The sequence below is a fragment of the Antedon mediterranea genome, chromosome 1, assembly GCF_964355755.1.
Source record: "Antedon mediterranea chromosome 1, ecAntMedi1.1, whole genome shotgun sequence".
Taxonomy (NCBI): domain Eukaryota; kingdom Metazoa; phylum Echinodermata; class Crinoidea; order Comatulida; family Antedonidae; genus Antedon; species Antedon mediterranea.
In genome coordinates this window covers 21,616,119-21,640,744 of record NC_092670.1, presented here as the reverse complement: position 1 = coordinate 21,640,744, position 24,626 = coordinate 21,616,119, and the positions used below count along the sequence as shown (strand labels likewise).

The 24,626-nt window shown below is 32.0% G+C and overlaps 1 protein-coding gene across 7 annotated transcripts; it reads right to left on the bottom strand.

Moving 5' to 3' along the window:
• Positions 1 to 1,442: 1,442 nt before the first annotated feature.
• Positions 1,443 to 23,773, bottom strand: LOC140062512 (rho GTPase-activating protein 17-like). 7 transcript variants are annotated; one of them, XR_011847494.1, is made up of 18 exons: positions 23,599 to 23,773; positions 19,520 to 19,559; positions 19,297 to 19,398; positions 18,337 to 18,413; positions 17,542 to 17,653; positions 16,216 to 16,292; positions 15,266 to 15,455; positions 14,806 to 15,063; positions 14,161 to 14,227; positions 13,872 to 13,953; positions 13,697 to 13,777; positions 13,023 to 13,139; positions 12,563 to 12,642; positions 12,221 to 12,449; positions 10,735 to 10,771; positions 7,663 to 7,816; positions 6,211 to 6,246; positions 3,749 to 3,844 (listed from the first exon to the last, which is right to left on the bottom strand). XR_011847494.1 is itself a non-coding variant. In XM_072108771.1 (16 exons), exons 1-16 carry the CDS (start codon positions 23,667 to 23,669, stop codon positions 3,460 to 3,462), a joined length of 2,004 nt encoding a protein of 667 aa, XP_071964872.1. In that variant the 5' UTR covers positions 23,670 to 23,773; the 3' UTR covers positions 1,443 to 3,459. The 7 variants fall into 7 exon arrangements, 3 of the variants coding, with proteins under 3 accessions (XP_071964872.1, XP_071964877.1, XP_071964899.1); XR_011847496.1 differs by having other exon boundaries at positions 3,754 to 3,838; XR_011847495.1 differs by having other exon boundaries at positions 3,760 to 3,844; positions 6,211 to 6,242.
• Positions 23,774 to 24,626: the final 853 nt, after the last annotated feature.

Genomic DNA, 24,626 nt, shown 5'->3' with positions numbered 1-24,626 from the left:
ACGGTTCAAGTAGAAATGGACCTACACGCCACAAAATAGGATTCAATCGAGCGACAGTGTTTACAGAATATATCAGAATTTATAGAACTAATATATCGTCTCGTAAATCCAAATCAGTGAAATATATTGGAGTATTAGATAGTAAATTCTCACATCGTCTATAAGTATTAGAAAAAGAGAGGCGATTTCAAAATGATCGCATCCGTAGATAGATGATATAGAAAACGTCACCCTTCTGTGACAAAGCATCCTAATTCTAGAAGCAGTGCTGAATTTATCTAGCATTAAGACGAAACTCATAATAAAGAAACTAGATTAATGTATGTACTCTGGCACATCGTATATCTAATATCAGTCCCTGGATTTGTCTTTAAAATATCTTTATCGATCATCAATGGTTCTATTGCTCTCGTAATTTATGATTTAACACTACGACCAGCACCCGCCGGGCCCTCCCCTCTATTAAGGCCTATTTACACTACGACCAACACCCGCCGGGCCCTCCCCTCTATTAAGGCCTATTTACACTAGGACCGACGATAAATATGCATTTTTCATACATAAAACAAAAGAAATTTAACAAGTTTTCATCCTATAACTTAATAAAATTACACTTTCACACGTCCAATCAAATGACGTCATGATTGATATGAGCAATATCGTGACAAAACGATTTTGACGTCATTTGGTTGTGTTAAAAAAATATTAATTTATCAAAGAGAGCCTAAATGATTATCCTATAGTTCTAATATAATTTCTTTTGTTTTATGGAAGAAAATTCCTGCTTACCTATTTATCGTCAGTCGTTATCGTCCTGGTGTAAATGGGTCTTTAAGAGTATGAAGAGTTTCCACTGCTGTACAACCTCTCAATAGAAGATGATGCAAATCACAGTTAAAAAATACATCCAAACAAATTTAACAGATACTGTATTGAATTTAATAAATCATTTTAATATAAACATATATTTTTAAAAACAATGTTCAATAACTATATAGTTTGTAGAACATTTTGAAATAAAAAAGAAATCATAATGTATTATATGTAAAGATATGAAGTTCAAGGAAAGGTCTACAAGTAAAACCCTGGATTATAAATTAAATGAACAATAACATAATGATAAAGTACAAACTAATGTACATATCTAACAATCAAATCAACTTAGAATTAATAAATGTTGCCAAATTTGAATTAATACCACTTTTAAAAACATTTCTCGATTCTCGATTTTCAGTTTTGAGTAAAACTCTAGTCATATTTGGCAACATCTATAAACATTCGATTCTAATCATAAACAGTTCAACTGTTATTGATTTAGGCAAATAATTAACTCTACTTTGATGGGATTAATCACCAGCAAAAAATACGAATCGACTTCGAATCAATGGAAAATAATACGGAGTTAGATGTGTTATCTTTAATTATAATAAAAACGCGTTATCTATAATTATAATAAAAACGCGTTATCTATAATTATAATAAAAACGCGTTTCAAATATGGTCGGCTACTGTATCAGTTTAAATTTTCAATACATTACATCTTAAGATATAATAGGTCTGACAGTTAAACCACTCTAATAATCATACATCATGAATTTCAATTATTCCAGTTGATTTTCTTTTCCGATGAGTTACTATAAATTGTATAAAGAATTGTTAACATGTTTAAAATCCGTCAATTAAGTCGTTTCAACGAAATAAAGAAACGCAAGAAATCTTCGTTACCAACACGTTAAACATTGTCATTCAATTACTGCTACTACTGTATCTATAACAAAAGCAATAAGTTTTTCTAGTTTTAACTGAATTATTCCGTAAAATTATGTACATGGAATTGATTTATGTGAGGATTTATTACAACGCTTAATGATCTTAGCCGATTGTTGACGTATGAGCACAATCAATCTCCGTTAAACGACAGTATCTACATCAACTCTTCAACGTTGTTTTTCTTGTCCGTTTTAATAATCATTTTACTAGACGCACACCGATTCATGTGTATAGGAAACATAATCATTACGCGATGTTATTAGAAACCACAATTGAGAGATGTCGCGTGCGATTTGATGAATTACACACAAAATTGCTAAAGTTGTCACTGCTGGACGCAACTAAACAACGTAGGCGCAACGCGAATGAGTTGACCAATCACAAGCGCCAGTTCGGATGATCGAAGCTTCGTAATTGGTGCGGTAGAAGCAAGCTTTAAGAACAAGCAAGATAGTTATGTGTGTTGCTTCAATAACAAGTGGTGACAAGAACAATTACCATTATTGTCTGATAGACTTTTCTACTTTAATACGTTTTGAAATAGTTATAACTGTTTTTTTGCAGGAGTATAACTGTCATAAACAATACACTACAGTACCTCCATTATTTTACTGTAGTTACCGCAGCACAACACAAGTGTGTACACAGCTGTAACTTCAGTAAATTGGAAACAGTTAGTTACTGCAGCAAAATATAGTTTAATGCCGTAGAAAACACTTCCTTAGAAAAATCGTTAGTGCTATTCTAAAATATTGATCTACAATATAATTTTCTACAGTATTACATTTTCTGTCAATCAATCATTATTTTTACTGTTGTATTCAAATTGTACTACAAATTGGAGAAGTTTGATGGAAAAAGACTTGAGTGTGGATTCGTCAGATTTAGAACTTTAACTCATGGTGTGTCCACACTGAGATAATTGTATGCAATTCCAGGAGGATTATATAAAATAAAAACCGGCAAATACACAATATGCACCCTTAAAGTTAAAGCAAAGAAAAACAACAAAGTGCGCGTCTTAAAAAATTGTAAGAAATGTTACAGCACCAATATTACTGTGCTGTCTGCTAGTACATTGTTGCCAGACGCACGAGAAGTCTTGCTTGTTCCGTTAATATTTGCGAGATTTGGAACAAGAGAAATCCAATTTCTCAACAACATGATATATATTGGATTTATATACAAGTCTACATTCTACATGGCAATAATTGATGTATTACTAAAACTATATAACCACAAACACTGTATATAAAGTGGCAATATTATGGAAAGACAATATTCATTTTTGGAAATTATAGACGAAAAGGAAATTAAATTGTGACAGGATAAGAGGAATCATTCATAGACTTGCATACAGATATATGTTTATTCATGGATATACTATTCTATGGTTTAATTAAAATAGTGAAATAATCATTCAATTCTGGACTAAATTTAAAGTTATAGACTCATAATCCATATTAACACTAACTTGCTAACAATGTATTCAATACAGTGATTGCAATTATCCTATAAAATGGAAAACACATCGTTATCATTTAAAAAAAAATGTTGTATATTATCTCCGATCAGGTATTTGAGATGAGGGACCATTCCTTCTTTCCACTGTTACATGTTATATAATACATGATTTAAGATAGATTTGAGCTCTAATAAATTGTCCCTAATATATATATCTATATGTTTTTAAAATTTTGTTTCAAAATGATCTGAATTTCTTGTTTCTAATGGTTTAGGAGGAGGTGGAGGAGATGCTAATGGTTTCTTGATAGACTGTGTTCTTGTTTTCCCTAGAGGTGAAGTTGGTGACATACATGTCTCCATCTCTGGTTGTGCGACAGGTTGCGACGTGGCCAGATTCGTTGGTGGAACTTGATGCATCTTACTTTCAACTTCATCTTCAAGAAGCAGTTCTGCGGACTCACTTGACGAATGGTTGCTGGTATTGAGCGATGTTGCGCTGTCACCTTGCCGTGTCAGTGTTGATGTCGGCGAGGACAGAGAAGCACCCACTGCTGGTGCCTTTGGTGCTTTTCGTTTGCTTGGTCTTTTTGCAGGTACAGGTCTGCTCCTGTTGAAATATTAAACATCTTTAAACAATACAATTTAGGAGGAAAATATCTTGTTTTTCTACTTTTAATGTAAAGGTAAAGCCTATTTGTGCTAAAGCATGGTTCTTACTTGGACACAACGCAAGGACGCAAGCTCACTGTAAGTATTTTGACCAATCACAACGCGATGTATCATCTGACCTGTCACATCTAATTGGTCAACTCACTTTTGTGTTTGTGTTGCACCTACGTCATTGCGTTTCGTTCCAAAGAGAAACAAAGCTTAAAGCCTTGACTAGCTATAAAGACTAAAGACCCAGCTTGGAAATGAAAAAAAGAAGTGATTGGATTCGTATTTAAGAGATTACATAATAGATCACATATATTCCACTTTGGTTTGAATTGTCCATGCTCATATCATATTACCAATAATCATATATTCATATGGTAATGACAGAGTATCATAATAATACATCAATATATGAATTCTTATACAACCAGAAAACATAATTTACCTTTGAAAATATACTAATGACTTTGTAATATTGGTAATAAAAAGAAACACAAACGAATCGAGTTCAATGAATAAATTGGTTAAATAAATATGTAAAAAAAAAAGAAGCATAAATAAACCCTAACAGATAATGTCTTTGAACCATAATATTCAGCAAGCGTAATGAAAAACTACCAAGAAATATCCAGGAGTTATTATTATTAAATATGTGGAAGATCTGAAATTGTGAAAAACCTCAACTTTGATGCTATTCTTGAGGATAAAGAAATTAAGTTTGAATTTTACAATGGGTTGCCTCACTTTTTGTTCAGAGTTTGTTTTCTATTATAATACATTGTAACTTATTAGCAGACACACTCTAGTAAAAACTGTAATACTGCAAAATAGATTGCTTAATTCAAACAAAGCGTGAAAACCCTATGTTTCATTAAAAAAAAAAAGTGGAAAAGAGAAGCTATTTAAATGTAGTAAAACTATATAAAAGTTAGTTAAATCATGTCAATTAATTTTTAAATTAAGATTAACAGTTATATTATGAAAAATGAAAAACAATAACATAATTGCAAATATAATCAAGCAAAGGTTTAGTAAAACAAGCAAGCAAAGCATATAGCAAAGTAGTCCATTAACACATTTTTTTCTTTAGACACACATTAAAGAAAAAGAAGTTTGAAAATATCCCAATGATATTTTCTTGTTGTCATGCCAAGATGCAGATAAAATGTACCATCCAAAGTGCACATGCCTAATACTTACTCATAGACAGCTTTAACCATTGTTTTATGTCTCGAAAACACATGTTTTTGCACAAGTATTAATTAGGTTTAATTCTCTAAATTCTTAATATATGATGTATGTTTGGCTTTATTAATTAGGGTTATTGTTACTGCCATGTAAGATGCATGATATTATAGGCCAAGTTGACAATGGAAGGATTCAAACAAAGTTCAATTGTCTCAATAATATAACTAATATGATGTATGTTTGGCTTTATTAATTAGGGTTATTGTTACCCCCATGTAAGATGGAATAAATTATAGGCCAAGTTGATAATGAAAGGAGTCAAAACAAAGTTCTTATAAGGCACAAGTTCACTTGTCTTATTTCTAAATTATTAATATGATGTATGTGTGGGTTAATAAGGTCTGTTACATCCATATTATGGAATATTGTTGAGCAAGTGTATAATAGAAGGGCTTAGGATTCAATCTTAAACCAAAGTGCTTATAAAGCACAAGTTCAATTGTCTCTCTCTAAATTAATATGATGTATGTGTGGGTTTATTTAGGTCTGTTACATCCATATTATGGAATACATTGTTGGGCAAGTGTATAATAAAAGGACTTAGGAGTCAATCTTAAAATAAAGTGCTTATAAAGCAAACCTGTATATTAGTAGTACAATGATTAATTGCTGGCCACCGGCATATAGCAATACATGTTAATTATACATTACAGTATTAATACTACCCTTCACATTCATTACACAACAATAGAATATTATTATAAGTATATCATAACTTACTACTGAGGAGACAATATTGACATTGTGACTAAAGTGACTCGGAACATTTGTCAGCGCAAGGAAGCATTTAAGAATTCAGTATAGCAGATTGAGTGCCTCCAATTAAAGACCAATTTGATTATTCAGACACATGTATTTAAATTTTCGATTTATAGGTCTTTCATTAGAGAAGTTTTCATAGTAGGAGATTTAAGGATATACATAAGTGAACTAGTTGATAGGTCTTTAATTAGAGGAAGTGTTTTAGTATGATATTCAAGGAAATATAAGTACAACTACAGAAGCGAGTAATAATTAATATAAGTCACCCTATGCTTTGAAACAAATGTCACTTAATAATCCACATACCTAAATACTATATTATGAATATGCAAAACATTCTGTCTGAAATATAATAAATATTAATGAGATGAAAACATTAAACATTTAGAAATGTTGCAAGACTAACACTTTACAATACATGACAGTATGTAGTATAATATTTCATTATCAAAAAGAAACAAATGGTAGAATACAAGACAGTGGCGAATCTAGGATTTTAAAAAGATTCTGGACATCAATTTTTAATGATTTTAAATTATATATTTCTGAAATTTGTTTTCAAAAGTGGGTGACACAGTGATACGGAGTGGAGTTGTGGCTGTGGTTATGATGCTTGGCTATAACACCAAGAGTCTTGGATTCAAGTCTCCTACATGTCAGGATTTTTTCAAGGGACAAAATTACAACTCCACTCCCAAAGACTGGTAATAAGACTTTGTTTATGTAGAGCATCTTGTGTATATGTTTGTCTTGTGAACCTCTGAGGTTCCCTAATGATCAGCAATTGCTGGATGGATCACCCTCATTAAATTTGGTTTTTAAAAAAAACATGCCAAAATGTTGTCACTGGACCCGCCACTGTAGAAATACAACAACTAAATGAAATGAATATATAAACACTTTACAAAACAACATAATTGTTTGCATTCATATCATGATATTAATTATAAATCCACCCAGATTGGTGACAAAGATAACTTGTTCCTAAAGAAATGAAGACAAAATACTATTATGTTTCAAATTTGGCTAATAGTATAGCTATCTGTACACATACAGTACAGTAGTTATCCTTTAAGATTACTATTTTATCATTGATAACCATAAATAAACTGCTATTATAATTTTAATACAATTGTCATTTCTTATAGAACAATATATCTTTAATAAAATGATAATATAACAGAGCCATTTTGATTGCATAACACAGCACAAAAGATGAGGAAACAGTAGATTATATAGAATATCAGCATCAAGGCCGTAGTGAAAGTTTAAAAATAGACGAGACAAAGATACTTTTAATGTAATTATTAATATAAAATATGACGATCTGTGCTGGGGAATTGGGGTGGGTCATGGGTGGTGAAAATTGAAAATGTCAGACGAGGTGAGCTGCCTCATGCTGGCTACGGCCCTGTGACACTTAGAAATTATTTTTGATAGCTTTCTGAAATTGGGGTGGAATGGAAAGGTATCATAACATCAATTGGTTTGTAAGCATGCACAGATGTTAGTCAACTCCTCTACTGTTTCATACCATTTGCTGATGCGTTATGCAATCAAAAATACCCTAAAGCTCTGTCTACGCTATCAAACTAGTTTGAGAAAAAAGTGTGATGTGCCCAGATAGGGTAGTAATGTGCCCAAATATGGTAGTGATATGATATCATCATGTCCATATATGGGCAGATCACATTTTTTTGTCACATAAAGTTTGATAGTAGACAGAGATTAATAAGGAAAGAAAGAAAGTAAGGGTACCTGCTGTGTAAGTAGGACGAAAGATTTACTACAGTGAATGTTTATTAGGTTTGGAGGCAAGGGCGGGTTTAGCTGCGACGTCTCGCTCCGCCGAGGAATGAGGTTTAGGGCCTCTACCGGGTGCCAGCGGGGCACGCCGCTTTTGTCTAGGACTGCATAACGAAAAAAAAAAAATTACATGAGTACATAAATAATCATAATAACAAATCATTACATAACAATTGGATGGGATAAAAAAAATACAAAACTTGTAGAAATCTGAAGGAAATTAGTAGCATGCATACAAAATTGAGATTAATATTACAGATTGTTGATTACTGTAGTTACTGCAGTATATGTAGTGTTTGATGTACACTATGAATTGCAATTACATTACTGCAAATAATTTGACATGTAATGGCTTCTCTATATAAAATCAGGTAACCAGTTTTCATCTAATGCAACTTCCAGAAAGTTAGACAAGTTTAAAATTCAGGAGTTCATCAAGTCATATTCTAAAACCTTTCATAGCATAGAATATATTTAGAATATTATTTTGCTGGAATTCTACTTTCTAAATCTGGATATATTTTTTTAAATTACACAAATCCTTCACAAAGCTAAACATTAATAATAAATGTATCCAGTTTTAGAATAAAAAGCTCAGAGGGAGCAATAAATTCTATGTTTACAATCAACATTTATCAGCAACAATACGTACACTTCAAGAAAACTAAGACATTAAAGTTTTCGCAGAAGTTGTAAAATGGACGTTTGTTATTAATATTATGCAGAATGAGGAAAAACTACAGACATTTATGGATGCAAAAATTGAATTCAAATTTTGATAAAATTTGACAAATGAATTTTTTTTTTTGAAGCAATGGTTCATACCGTATCTTATTAAATCCTATTTAATCTTATATTTAAATTGTTATGTCCTTAGATGAACTGTACATGTCATCTCACAAACACCAACATGATGTATCAGAATGTGATATAACATTCAAACAGGATTACATAGCGGCTTTACGCATCAGTAAGCATAATCACATAATCATTGTTATCGCTCTACTGACAAGTTCCATAAATAATTTTAATATCTTTGAAGATGGTTACCAGCCTCTGTTGATTTTAATGACATGCACAAACATTTCCATATGAAGCACAATGCAAATGAAATCATTAGAAAATCAATCAAGCATATCATTAGAATATGACAATGAAAGTACTGTATAACAAAAAGAGAAAACAAATGTATTAATGACATGATTTTTTTCTGTAATTTTATATCATTTTTATTTCATGAATATTATCATATTTATTCTTTTTTTCTAATGAATTATATAAATTTATAAAAATGTATATTTCTCCTTTTGCTTGATTTTGGAATATTATAAAGTAAATCAATGAGTTTAATGACATCATTGATTAAATTGGTGACATCACTGGCAAAATTGATGACATCACTTATGAAATTGATGACATCACTGATGAAATTAATGACATCACTTATGAAATTGATGACATCACTTATGAAATTGATGACATCACTGATGAAATTGATGACATCACTTATGAAATTGATGACATCACTGATGAAATTAATGACATCACTTATGAAATTGATGACATCACTGATGAAATGAAAGACACAAACTCAGATGGCATGCAGCAAGTCATGTAAAACATTAAAAAACTAAAAGCAAATGATGACAAAATAGAAAGGATGATTCAGTCTATTATGTCCATAAAATATACAAAATTTGCTTTGTTGTTACCGAGCTAATCATGTGGGACAGTCGAAAATAGAAGCATGAAGTTATCAATATTTGAATATTGTGCAATAAACTAGGCACTCATAGAATACCAACACGACTTATTTGCATAAAATACTATAACAGATTGACCTTTGACCTTTATAATGCAATACACAACAAGCAAGTTTCAAAGACACAATATCTGAGGTTTTGAAGATGAACAATATGAATATGAATGAAATATTGTAACTGAAAGTGAATACCCATGTTCTCATAAACGAGTAAAACTTGCATTGTAGAGGGTAGATTGTAGAGGGCTCACTCACTTCAAATGAGTGTGAGCTACAAAATGCCTAAACCTGGTACCCCAGTTAAAAACTACTCCACGTTATAGGATGTGTACATGATGTACACTGGTCATAAATGTATTGTTCTTTGCTATTGTAAATTATATAACACCTATATAAATTCCTGTCATTTGATTGGACGAATGTGGGTCACATGGCGTGCAATAGTACGCACTATTCAACGATCGTTAAATAGTACTTTTTGAAACATTTTTGTGTACAAAAAAAAAACGTCTAGATGTTATATAAAACAAATAATGAATGTTTTGTATTCGTGTAATGGTACAAATAATGGCACTTGGTGAATGATGAAAGGTTATATCAACTCGGCTTTGCCTCGTTGATATAACCTTTCATCATTCACCTCGTGCCATTATTTGTACTCATAAACATTCATTATTTGTATATTATGTAATCTTTAGTTTGGTTTATACACTAGTACTGGTATTTCCATTTTTATTACATATTGTTATAATTGGATGATTTGAGAAAGAAATGGATTGAAAATAAGTGACAAACTGCAGTAAAGACATTACTAAAAATGTCATGAATCAATGTCTGCAACATGACAGATGACAATCTTCACGATGAAACCAGATGTATACAAATCACATCAATATCAGTTAACATTCTTAGTGATAACGCATGAACACATGTTTTAAGTACCACAAATGATCAAACGCTTACCACCAAATGCTTTTTAGGTTACAGCGATAGCACATATTTGTATGTTGAGAATGGTTATCATTTATATTACTCTCAACCTCCGGGAAACTCCATTTATGTTATATTTACTAAGTTACATTAAAATTTATATCAAAAGTGTAAAATAATTTCAATATTTGACTGATTTTTAAAATTTTTAAAATCAACTTAACCAGGAAGTGCATCTTACAAATAAAACAAAACCATGCTTATTTCAAACAGTAGCACTTGTTTGATCAATTATGGTACTTGGAAAATGCTCACATCCTAAATACTTAACTTTGTTGTTTATCACTTGGGGCACTATTCCTCTTTTCACTATTTAAAACCAAACAATTAGGTAACAATTTAAAAATTGTTAAATTAATAAAAAATAATTAAAATAAACAGCATCTATTTTCTAATTTGCAATCGCATAAATTTCAAATAAAAACTAGATTTGAACTCGTCACTACGGACGAGTTAGGTTATCCGCAGAGCAAAAGCCACGTGCACGTCATACGTTAGAATATTGCGCAGAGAAAAACATTATGCCATTGAAAAAATGTTAGTGCGCTCTCTATTTTACGTCACGTCTAAGTATACACAGTATACACTATATATTGTATACGTACTACATACAGTGAAGAATATGTGAAAATAAGTGGCCCAAGTTATTGACGCTTTTGGACATGATGACGTCATCACAATTTAAAAAATGGTAAATCATGCGAAAGATAATTGATTGACCTAGACAAAATAAAAAAATTGAGGGAAATGGAATACGGATAAGTGGAGATGCGCTCTATTAAATGTGACGAGCTATGACGAAAGAGACAAAAATCCTATATTTCATATTCGAGTGGCCAAACGATGACGTCACAATGTCCGGTTAGCCATATCGATGCATGATTCGATATCTACAACTCATTATCTTCCAGAATGTGTAATTTAAAAAAAGTTCTCCTCGTAGTTTACAATCTATGACTGTTTTAAAAAAGGCATAATTTTGACGAATTTTGGAACTTTTTCTTAAAAAATGCGCGCAAATTGTTTAATTCTACGTGCTCGTATGACGTGATTTTAAGTCAAAATTGATTGAAAATTGGTAAATTTACTAGAAAAGGCTGAAAAAACAAAAATCAAGCAAAAAAAAGATGTTTTTGCGTTACGTGCGCACGCGCGCGTAAAAAAAATGCGCACGCGTGGGAATTTTTGAAATGCTCAAAATGACCTGAAACGCGTAGAAAGTTGATTAGAAATGGATTTTTCGCAATTTGAAATTTTAAACGCGCGTGCGCGCGTAACTTTATGTCAAACATGCCATTTTTAATCCATAGAAAGTTTGCCCTTGATATGACTTAAATGTTCACCAAGTGTCATTACAAAATGACTTTTGCTTTTTAGTATATGTTAAATACGCGAAATTCATAAAATCGCGCGTAGCTTACGCTGCGCGACTCTAAAGTAAAAAAACGAGCTGTCCTGCACTTCTACAGATAGAGGTAAATCTTCTGACAAAGTTATACGATGTAATGTTGATCAGAATTTGAGATACACGTGACACAAAATTTTGGGAAAGAAAGAAGAATAACATAGAAAAAAAAAAAAAAGATCCTGACAATAACAAGAGGTTATCCGCCAAGTGCGGATAACCAACAAAAACATTTCATATTAATTCATTTTTAAAACACAAGAAAAAAAATAGCTTGTAACCCAGAAAAAAGCAAGCATAATTTCAAATATTAAAAAAACAATAAATATTTTGCACAATAAACATCCACTTACCTTTCTACTGGTGTGGTTGTGCTATTGTTAACGTGAGGGGCTAAAATTGTAGGAGTTTGGCTGTGGACGTGTTCCTTTGTTTGGTGCTCCTTTGCCACATGTGTTTGCAGCGGAGAATCTTTACTTTCTGGTGACGGAGAGTGTCTTGAATCTGTTTGGTCCAGCATGGCTGAATTGCGTTCTAAGGAATTGCGTTTAGTTGCGGCATCCGATAACTCAAATTCAATAACTGTACGGATTAAAAAATATCACAATAAATATTGAGTTGTTTATATTTAACATAACATTCTTTAAAATCCTATTCATGTTAATTTATCAAATGGATTTTTGGTTAACGGTTACCTTCTGGGAAGAACCAATCAGCATATGCGATAAAAGATTCAATAATTAGTGATGCCATTGCTGTCGATGTCACTGAAACTCTGAAAAGATAAAGAAAAATAAATTTGCATACAAAATAAATCAGCACAATAACTTCATAAACAAAATTATATTTTATCCATTCACTATAGTGAATAGATATAATAATCTAGAAGAGAATAGGGTAAGCTAGGGCTGGCTAGGCTAGGCCCGGCTAGGCTAGGCCCGGCCCGGCTACATGAAGTCTAAACTAGTTCAACAATAAATATTGCCTTTCAAAGTATTGGTTTCTTCAGACCATAGGGCTATAAAAATTCATTTTATATCTCATGTTTAGACAAACCTCTATGTTTTTATATTTATCAGGACAGGATTACGTTTCCTAAATTGGTAATATAATTGAGTTTTTAAGGAAGCGTTTATGATAAAACACTACACTTACCCTCTTTCTTTTTCAGTCCATAAAATGTTTGGCGCAATAACGAGTGCTAAGTTGGACGTGTTCATTTTGTTTACCTCACTGTGCTGGGATACCTTGTTTAAGAATTTCATCAAATACCTAAAAAAAATGAGATTAGATTTAATAACTTGATGATTTATGCTTATCTGAAGAGTAAACTTAAAACCAAGATTCCTTTTTTAGCTGATGCAAAGTTCTTAAATTTCAGTACATTAATTCTTCTGAATATTACAGTACCCCACTTTAAGATATCTCCACATGACCAAACCACCATAAAACTTTCTGATTAACTTACACACATAAACTCAAAATTGATACAGATACAATAGTTTGGCCAAAAACAGGAACTGAGCACAAAAGGCCAAGGATTTCGAGCCTCACTCGCTTCATGGTTCTGGTGGTAAAACGAGTCTTTTCGGACAAGGATTATAAACCGTAGGTCCAGTGTACACATCTGGCTCATGTGCACTTTAAAGAACATAGTACATCGAGACGAGTAGGGGGTTACCCCGGTGTACTAGTATACACACTACCACTGTCACACACAGACACTTTTCATAAATTATCATGAGGCGCCCTTGATTGTCAGCATACGCTGTTTAGGGTCACCCTTTATAAATAGGGTTAAATAAATAATAGTGAAATTCCATACTAACCTAAAGTTTTTATCATTGTAAGTTGGTAATTTATTTGCAATAGTCCATAATGTTTGAAGTCTTGTGTCTGAGTCTTGTATACTACAAATTAAATAAAGAAAATAGTCTTATATATTTTGGAATACTGAACATATATCATCATTTTTGTCATTATCATTAGTTATGACAGTCTTACCTTCCTGCCTGCAGGAATTCATCATAAAGTTCGGTAGTCAAAAGAGGCTCTGGAAGCTCACGAAGATACATTTTCAAAACTCCTAATTACAAAAACAAAATTGGAGGGATTACATTTTTAGATACTATTAAAACTTATGTGACTAGAGATACTAGATCATCTGGTTACAGTGATTGATATCATTGGTAGAGCAAATAAAACTTGGTTACTTCAGGATATTTTATTCTAGTATGATATTTATTCATTGATTTAAACTTTCTTTCCTAAATTAAAAATGTAACTTATTTACCAGCAACTGTATGCAAGTCTTTCTCATATTCTCCCATGTCGATCTCTACCCAAGAATCGAACATTGCCTGAAAAAAACAACCCAAAAAACAAGACAGTAAGAAGATTGTACAACTTCCACAACAACATACATAAATTATTCTCTATCCCCAATGTTCTTCTCAAACAGTTCCCTGGGACATCTATACTACCGTAAGATGCTAGAACAGTTAACATTTTTGTATGGTATTTAATATATCTAAAGCCCTGTCTACACTATCAAATTTTATGTGACAAAAAAAAATGTGATATGCCCATATTTCGACATGGTCATGTCATATCAATACCATATTTAGGCACATCTTACTTTTTTTTGTCAAACTAGTTTGATAGTGTAGACAGAGCAGAGCTTTAGGGAATTGAAGCATCACACCACTACCATAGTGAAAGTAGGGCTTGAACACATTACCATCATGTGACTTTTTAAATATCATTGCCACAATGCCATCCAATGCATTTAATCCTGGCCATGATGTCTCAATTGAGTCTAAATCAGAAGGTTGAACATTAAACATAGAATTATACTCATCACTACTACAATCACCAAAATTAGTGATTTAATTTCTTTTTTTGGTATTTTTTTTCAACATAAAAGGTAGAAACTTACTTTTAATTTCTTAATTTTTGATTGACTACCTGCCAACCGGAACAGTCCTTCTTCCTCAAGGCCAAAGGTCACAAGCGTAATAACACATGCCTCAATAACCAAGGCGATCTCGCGTTCTGTAACTTTCAAATGATCCTCTAGAGCGCAGCCAAATATTGGCTGCAGTACGTCACGTTCCAGAATCTGCTTCATTGCTGGAATCATCCTCTCGAGTTTTGCCAGCGCGTTTCTGTGGTACTGCGCTTGTGATTCTACGTACTGAAATGAAAAATGATTACTGCAGTAACTGCAAGTATTTGTTTGTATGTATAGGGAGCTTTGGATCTTGATAATGTTTCAGCATACCCAATATTATACTTGCTGCAAACCATTTAATCAGTGCACCAACCTTTGAAAAATAATAAACAAAATGTTAATTTACCCTTGGCTTATTCTACAGTAAATTCAATTGTAAACTTACATCTATTAGCGTCCTTGCCAGTTCTCCTTCTTTCGTTATTAACGTCATCATCTCCATCGATAGTTGGTCCCTTGTTTGGTTTACTTTTTTTTGCGATTCTTCTTGCTCTACTTTTAGAACCTCCGTTTTACTTGCCATTTCGGCAAAATTTGTTTTTCCGTACTGCGTACCTCTTACTGCCTGGTGATACCTGGAACCACCATAATGATCAATTTAACAATAAATGAATTTGTAGTTACTATTTTATTTATTTTTATTACATCTCCTTTCATACACATTGTATAGAAATTCGTTTTTGTATTTTAGTTGTGTGTCTCTGAGGTGAGTATACAAGAGAGACATTGTTTTTTTATATTGGATATAAAATATGGTTGTTCAAATTAAAAAATATGCAGTAATTATTGTTATTAAAACATCAAAAAGAGTATGCAAATACAGTATGAACACTATGGATTGTTTGTGTATGAAATGATATTATACTAGTGACTAAAACTTGGATTAATAATTAAATACTACTATAGTGATAAAAATGCTAACCAATGCTAACATTAATGCCTGCTAATGTTCAATAATAAATGTTCCGAATTAACATAACGGCCTTGTAGCTGACCAATCACAATGTCTCATTTAATGCCATTCGTCTGGGTTAATGGTATAGCTAAGTTCATAAGGTTCGTAAAATCTTCACAGTTTCTTGAGTATATTATGCAGCGCTATTATTAGAGTGCACTAAGTAAAGAAGCTAATCATTGTATTTACTTATCATATCTAGGTCAACGTAATTGAATCAAAAACAAACTGAACCCAAGCTAATTAATGTAACAAGAAATGCAATTTTAAACATATCTTAAATATCTTTTCAATAATATAACGGTGTACTGAAATTTAATTCCAAAATTTTATAATTAATTGGAAAAAAAATCAAGGAAAATGATTGATCTGGAAAGTACCTGCTTTTTGAAGAGTCTAAATCGAGAGTTAATTTGGTCAATTTTTTCTTTACGGTTGAAATTGCTGGAATTTCATTCTGAAAAGAAAAGAACACCAATGTAAAGCTTAATATATTATTACCACTGTATATAAATTAACTTACACGCGCTATTAGATAAATATAAGTAAACAATTAATAACATTAAGCGCCTAGAAACTGAGCGAAATATAGAGAGCGACAGAGGGCACCCTATTCAATATTTACGCCCATATCAAGGATACAGATAATAGATTTTAACAAGCTTATTTGATGTTTTCAATATAATACATGGTACTGTATGTTGGTATATACATTACAAAAAAAAATTCAAAACAACATATAAAGCAGTAAATAATATACTTAGACTTTTTTTTAAGTAATGAACAAATAATTCAAAGATGATTAATAAACATTGTTTTTTTCTCAGACTAAAAGAATTGCAATAAAATATAATTGCTGATGTGCCCGAAGGAACACCAAGTAAATATAGAAAAAAATGTTTTGTTAAAAAATCTTGATGTATTGTAAGATCGAAGAGACAAAGACAGACAGACTGTTATGAATGTCAGATCTGAAACATTAAATTGAACTCAAGTATGTAATAGTAATGTATTTTCTGACATGATGCTTGCCTGCCAGCCGCCACACAACACATTAATATTTCTAATAAAAACTTGAGCATGTATTTGTTAATGACAACATACCCTTAATCAAAATCACTGAGAATTGCATGAAAGAATAATGGCAGTCATTTTGACATACTTTCTTTGTTAGCTTCACAAACAAAGACATAAAGAGGACGAGCAATGGTTCGCAAACAAATCTCACTTTCAATAAGTAAGGATCTTCTCAACAAATTCCAGTTTCATTTTCACTCTCTATTTAATTCATTGTATACAAAATTAAAATACAATACATCCCTTAATATTCTTGCATGCACCCTTAATTAGAAAATTGTAAAATTGCAAAATTATAAAAAATTTATTTGTACACATTAGACCAACCTGAAATCTTTTTGTCTTTGAGCGAGGTTTAAATAAATTATAAATAACATATATTAATTATTTAATATTTCTTGAAGATATACAAATTGGTGCAAATTTTAGATTACTGTGTGTTATATAGAGAAGTTCAAAAACCTAAGAGTGAGTGAGAAAACCAAATGGTTGGTAGGCCTAATAAACAGTATTTGATCATTACCTTCATCTTAACAAATTTAGAGGTCGGCTTTTACCCCATGGTGGGCTTATACCAAAGTGTGTGTACACTTCATACATTGTTACATTGTAGACAGGGTTACACTCACCTCGAGTACGCCACTTAAAGGGGCAATAACAAATTTTTCCAAACTTGTCTCAAAGCTAGTAAGTTCAAGTGCTAATGTGGAAGAGACGTCCGAAGCCTGTACGAGCATATTCCTAGAAAAAAAAGTACAACTCTTTATTTATTTTTTAAATTTCGATTATGAATAAAAGTGCCTAGTGAAAAACAGGCTTAAGCGTATCACATGATGACAGGGCTGCTTAACTTATTTGCTTTTCCCCTACACTTTTTTTTTTTTTTTTTTTTTATCATCATCTATCATATTTAATGAGGATGATCCATCCAGCAATTGCTGATCATTAGGGACCCTCAGAGTTTCACAAGACAAACATATACACAAGATGCTCTACATAAACAAAGTCTTATTACAAGTCTTTGAAAGTGGAGTTGTAATTTTGTCCTTAGAAAAAATCCTGACATGTGACGGGACTTGAACCCAGGACCCTTGAAGTGGTAGCCAAGCATCATAACCACCAAGCCACAACTCCACTGGCCTCTGTTCCCCTGTGGATACTGTCTAAAAACTTTTAGGTCACAAAATGTTTTAGTATTAAACATTATAGTATTATATATATATCACCTTTATTGTAAAATATCCTTGTAATTACACACTTGTAACTGTTTGTAGCCAAGGGCTAACTACAAGTTACAAAAGAATCCAAAAATCAAACATATAATACAGTACTGTATATAAAAATAGAACTAGTGATATAACCTAAAAACTAATGAACTTTACCATAGAATGTAATAAGTGATTATTATTGTGTTGTTTGCTTACCCAAATATAGAGTTTTCTCCCAACTCCTTTCCACTTTCTTCCATTGTTTGTGCTAAGGCAAAATGTGGGAGCTTTTTCTATGATGAAATAAAAGATTACAAGAGAAAATTGCTTAATTTTTATATTTTGTAATTTCTATTGGTAATTTTATAAAATTCAAATATTGAAATATTTTTTCCTCCTTGGATTATCACTTGGAGACTTGGCAATATGCCTAAATAAATAATCCTTAAAAAAATTTCATTTTTAATGTATACAGTGGTACGAATGGTGGTTTTCAATGAAATGTTTTTTAGATAATTGAAAATACAATAACAACAACACTGTTGTAATCCCCTGTGAGTGTTCTGTGTGAGTGATCTCCTTCTTCCTTGTTCAAACTGCTTAAACATATAAAATGTATTTCCTTATGTAAGAACTACTATATTCAAGGGTTAGTCTTTAGGTGGTTCAATTAAATCTGGACTAACTATTAGCCAGTTTTTGAAGATGGAAATATGATATGCGTAAGCTTTCGGTTTGCGTGAATACATTTTTAAAAGGCTTTAAATAAAGAATGAAAGAAGGAAACAAAAAATTGGAATAACGGGCGAGGCGATTGCATAGAGAAATATCATGTTTGTACTTCAATAATATTTTCTTTCTTCCCATTATGTTAAAGGTGTATGTTACATCATTGATTATTTTTTTTCTGTTTTTTCGGTGTATTAGTAAAAATTAGATCTTTGAATAAATTGATACCAAAATAGTATCTCCCATGGTACACCCTATTCAGGAGGCATAGGAATTGAGGGAGATATGTTTTAACACTACGGCCAATCCCTACTCAGGAAAAACTTTGTTGGGTCCCAAAGGTGTCCCCTTAATAGGGGGATCTACTGTATATTGGCTAATAACAAAAGGTAGGCAGTATAGGACGTTAAATGTCAGCAGGAGTCTGAGTACTAATGGTGACCTTACCATTCGTTTTTCAACATCCATTCCTTGGCTCTGCAAACATGCCGACAACTTCTTAGTTGTATTTTGGCAGGCATGTTTGATTTGATCTACTCTCTTTTCACACTGCAATATGAATAAAAATAGCATAAATAGATAAAACCAACTGATAACATTTGTAAAACGTGTAATAAATTTGTTTTCATTTGGTTTGAAATTTAACAATTGTAAACACCAGTCAACTTACATGCTGCAAATCTTCGTTGAGGACTTCTGTCTTTTCAGCTCTGAAAAAAAACGATATTAAATTATATAATTGATTATTTTTATAAAAAATAAAAGTTAGTGAGTGAGTGGCCGAGCTGTTTAAGACAATGGAACCGCACGTAGTCATAATATTAGCAAGTGTTCTTTGCTTACTCGCTTTTTGGTTCTGGTGGAGTCTTCTCGGAAAATGACTTACTATAAATCGTAGGTTCAGTGTACACATCTAGCTCATGTGCACTATAAAGAACCTAGTATATCTTTCAAAATGAAATATGCTTGTGTTCATGCTTAACATGTGGGTAAGGGTGTACAGTATAATGCAGCCATATTGGGGTAGTCCTTCTGCATGACTGTGTTAGAGTTGACCCGAGTTAGTTAGTTTACCTCTATAGTGTATAATATATACAGTAAGTGGTCAATTCATCATACTGTTTCAAAGGACACAATGCTTTTAAAACCATACATTAGAGTATATATACAAGATTCATTAATGATTTACGGACTTACAGCAAGATATATTATTAATGTATTGAGAATAGTCTTTGGTTTACTGTATAACAACAACTTTGTTTAAATAATCAGTAGCAGTTACACTTTCTATTACACACAATAGAAATTCCTTTTAAGGGATCATGATACATAGAAATCTACATAAAACCGTAGAATAATTGTATCATTGGAAAGTACTACTTGTAGGAGGTATGCAGATCATAAACATAAGGCATGTTCCATAGGAAACCAATTTATTTATTTAACAGTGTTAATACCACCACACAGTAAATAAAAATGCATCTCTATAGTCCCCCTATAGTCATGTTACTGCTTGTGTGACAGTGTACAACTAAACAAATAACCATCCACCAGCCCCTGACTCTCTACCCTTTTGCTCCTATAAACATCTAAACCTTGTCATATGCCCAGTTTCTGGTTAATATGGGAAAATATAGTATACATACAGTAGATGCACGGTTCTCAACTTGACAAAATATTGTATTTTGTACAGTACAGTAAAGCATGACCACTTTTTACAATTCTATATAATGCTGTATAATTATTTAATTTAACTTACAATAATACCTTATTACTGTGTGCCAATCCAAATTGAAAAAGTAAGGTTTTTATTTGGTTAAACTATTCTATGAATTTTTGTGGCCTCTTTTGACAACTCTAAATAATGCTGTATAATTATTTAATTTAACTTATAGTTTATACAGTTAATACTTTATTACTGTGTGCTAATTCAAATTGAAATGAAAAAGTAAGGTTTTTATTTGGTGAAACTATTCTATGAATTTTTGTGCTTTAAAAAAAAAAAATAAAACATCTGCACCCACAAGTGTCATCAGTCAGATTAAAATACTGATGGCATTCAAACAGCTTGTGTTTGCTACAACTGCATGTTAATGTTCTACACTACCAGTCAACTACATAAAAATATACATAAGATCAGATCTAAGGTCATGGCATTGTAAGGTAAATTGTGTGTATCTTTGTATACACTGTCAAAAATCAACCAATGCATAGTAAATGTCAACCATTTTCTGTGTACACTGACAAAATGGTATTTTAATGTCAATTGATAATATGAATAATTAATATACATATCACTCTGTAGGGACGCTTTAAAAAAGGTTATGTCAGATACAGCAGGTGTACAGTAGTACTTAGGGCATATACCTCTTAAAAATCTTTGCTAAAATTCACATTTAGAGTTTTCTGACATTGACAGAGATAAACATTTGATATTATTATCAAATTTTGGAGCTAGCCAACACTCCATCTCCTCTATCCACCCTTATTGTACTAACTGTATCTGTCCTCCTCCTTCAAAAAACAGGTGGAAAATTTCATATTCCTTATTGAACCAAAAGTTTTGATTCTCATTATAAATAGGAGTGTTAAAATACAATAAAAATAATCATAGATTCGCCTATCATCAGTCACACAATTGGTAGCGTGAGAAATGCGATTACTTTCAGCATTTTGAATGACATCGAACGGTATATTGTTGCCAAAATCATTGATGCATGTAAAAATCCATATTATTCATTCATCCGTATTAATTTCTTCAAAGTCTATAGTTTCAACATTTACTGCAGACATTGACATCACACACTACAGTTCAAGTTCATGTGACTGATACTGATAAAGATTTATATATAAATCCATACTTTCACTTTATCTTAAATAAAATGATAATACAAGTTATACACACTTATCCCCAACTCTCCCAATACTACTCCACCTGACACCTTTGGGATGACTAAAATAAATGCTTGGTTTTCCGAAAAGTCTGTGTGTTTTTAATGGTAAAAAAGAATTTGGGAACTTTTGATTTGTCGGACTAAAATGGCTCCAACTGGTATTAAAAATGGTCTCAAAGAAATTGTATCAATTGTACTGCTACTCAATAGCAACTACATTCATGTGTCATGAGGTGTAATTTCCCAAATGATCGTAATCAAAATGGTACTAGGTTTGGCCTACTAGCGTTCCTGTCAGCTACTAGTGGTTACATGTTTCGTTTGCTGATATTTTGTGACATAAATAAGGTGTTACATACACATACAAAAATAACTGTACTTGTTGCTATGGCGCTTTAAAAATCAGTGATTTTAACATAAAAAACATTATTTGGAGCGATTGTATAAATTAAATTGACAATGGTATTGATTGTTAATAAGTAGACAAGAGATTTATTAAAGGGAGTAGACTTTACAGTATCCAAAAGGAAATTCCATTGAATTTTCCAAATTTGGGTTTTCCTCATTCAGTGTGAAAAAGGAAATCCTTCGAATAATTATCCAAACGGCATATTTCCCATAAGGAAGTGTGACTGGGATAAATATCGGAAGCATTGCAAAATTCAAGAACACTTTAAAAAAAAAACAACTAGGCCTACAACAACTGTAATGTAGGAGTAATAGTAATATTTATCAGAATGGTCGTAACATAGAATCACTTAAATAATGTCATGTTTGGTACCGGTAACTATTATCTACTTATTATTGAATAATATGGTCTTTACTTGGAGACTTTAGTGGATAACCTCCTTGTTTGTTTTTCTTTTATTCAAATTTCTGTATTATACTGCAATTATTAGAAAATCTAATATTTCTGTTTGTGCACTTTTGTTGTTATTTTGTAGCATTTTCCACACAAAATGAAACCATACTGTAATTTCCCTCAAATAATAACAATATTATTGTCTCTATATATTAAGGAAGTTTCTCATATTTAATATCTCAATAAAAACTGTTAAAATATTTGAATGAATCATTTGTTGCAGATATTAATTACAATGTAAATAACAATATATTATAAAATACATGACGATATGCTAGTCAGGACACAGGTAGTTTGTCACAAATAAAACTAATTTACTGTATATCCTTGATTAGAGATAAATTTAAGTGCTTTAGAAACTTTATAGGTTTGGTTGTGAATGTGTTATAGCTAATCTTTATCAAAGTGGTTAGGATTCCGGCAGAATCAATGCAATTGGTCAATTGACAATTTTTTTGGCCTTAATATAAATATAGAATAATGCAATAGACAATACAGATTACAGTATGTATGTTTTCATGCAGTAAATATTGATCCAATAAATGAATTATTTATCCAACAATATTGTGTTTGTTGGCTTTACTGTTTGATGTTGAAACAAATTACAATATTAAATATCATCGATGCATGTCATCCATGACAGGAAAATACTGATATATTAATTATACTGTATTCAATTACTGGCTATAAGAATAGTATTATTAAAATACAAACAATAACAATTTTAAATGATTTGGTTATTTTAATGTAATTTACGCACTCACGAGTGAGACTCAATTGTCGATTTCAGAGACAGAAAAGGCGTATCTGCCTGTAGTAAGTATCTAGAGAACATTGCAAACCACACATTCGTGTACTGTGACCGTACCGGCGGACCACACTCGTGGGGGATATCCCGGCCTGATTGATGATGAGAAACGTCCGCCACCTAAACTGTTTAGCTAAGGTCAGGACTGGAGGTAAAAGGCCTACCTACATAAAAGCATAACCTACCTTCCCAAATTCTGATTGGCGAGCTGCCTCATACGATTCATGTGTTTCTTTACTGCGTCTTTCTTAATCATGTTTGCAGTTTTTGCTGTAAATAATCAAAAAATGTAGGGTGGAGAAACTAGGGTAGGCTAACGCATATTTTTCTAGCAGGGAGCCCGTTCGTGTGTGTGTGTGTTTGCCGTGCCAAAACAGGAAGTAAAATTGACAGTAAATACCGCCCTCTTTTTTGCTCTCCCTCTTTTTCCGGCGGCCCGCTTTTATCAAATCGGACTAGACTCCCTGCATTTTTTGTGTTTACCATTTTTTAGGTCGTGAATTTCAATTTTATTTGAACGCCTCAGCGTTATTGCTCACAGGAGCTTTAAGAGTTTATTCAAGGGAGGCGTTAATTTGATTGGGATTCTATAAAACAAGAAATATTTTTTACAAACGCTGCTCGACATTTTAAAATTAATCATTGTTCTTTCTTCAGATATATTTATGATTAATTATTAAAAAGATGTGCCCATTTAAAAATGGTCAATTTTGAACTTAATGTGCTGTGTGTGTGACCTCAACCTGTTGGCATGCAACTGAATACCCTCTAGAGAGACAACGTGACTTCACGAAAATTCTTCCCAGTCTGTTATTGATTCGCGTCAACCAATCAAGAGGGCGATAATCCAAAATCGTTCAACCGGAGCTTTTCCCAGACGTTTTTTTTGGTCCAGCAGCTGGGATCTATAAATTATAGTCGAGTTTACAAAGTCGCAAAACTGTCGGCCTTATATACTATAACTGCTGCTAGCTTCTTGCATTCTCTACAAAAAAAGAAATTAATAATTACTGTATGAAGAAAATGTTATCAAAAACCTTTTGTAAATTTGTAGATATAAATCTGCAATCAATAAACTCTGCTAAAAATAAATGTGTTGTAAAATGCTTTTGTGGTGTTATTCCAAACGATGTTCTGGTGGGGATATGACCAAGTGGTGCGCTCAGTTTATTGAATTTTTACATACTTAAAGCCTCATTCGCACTGGATTAAA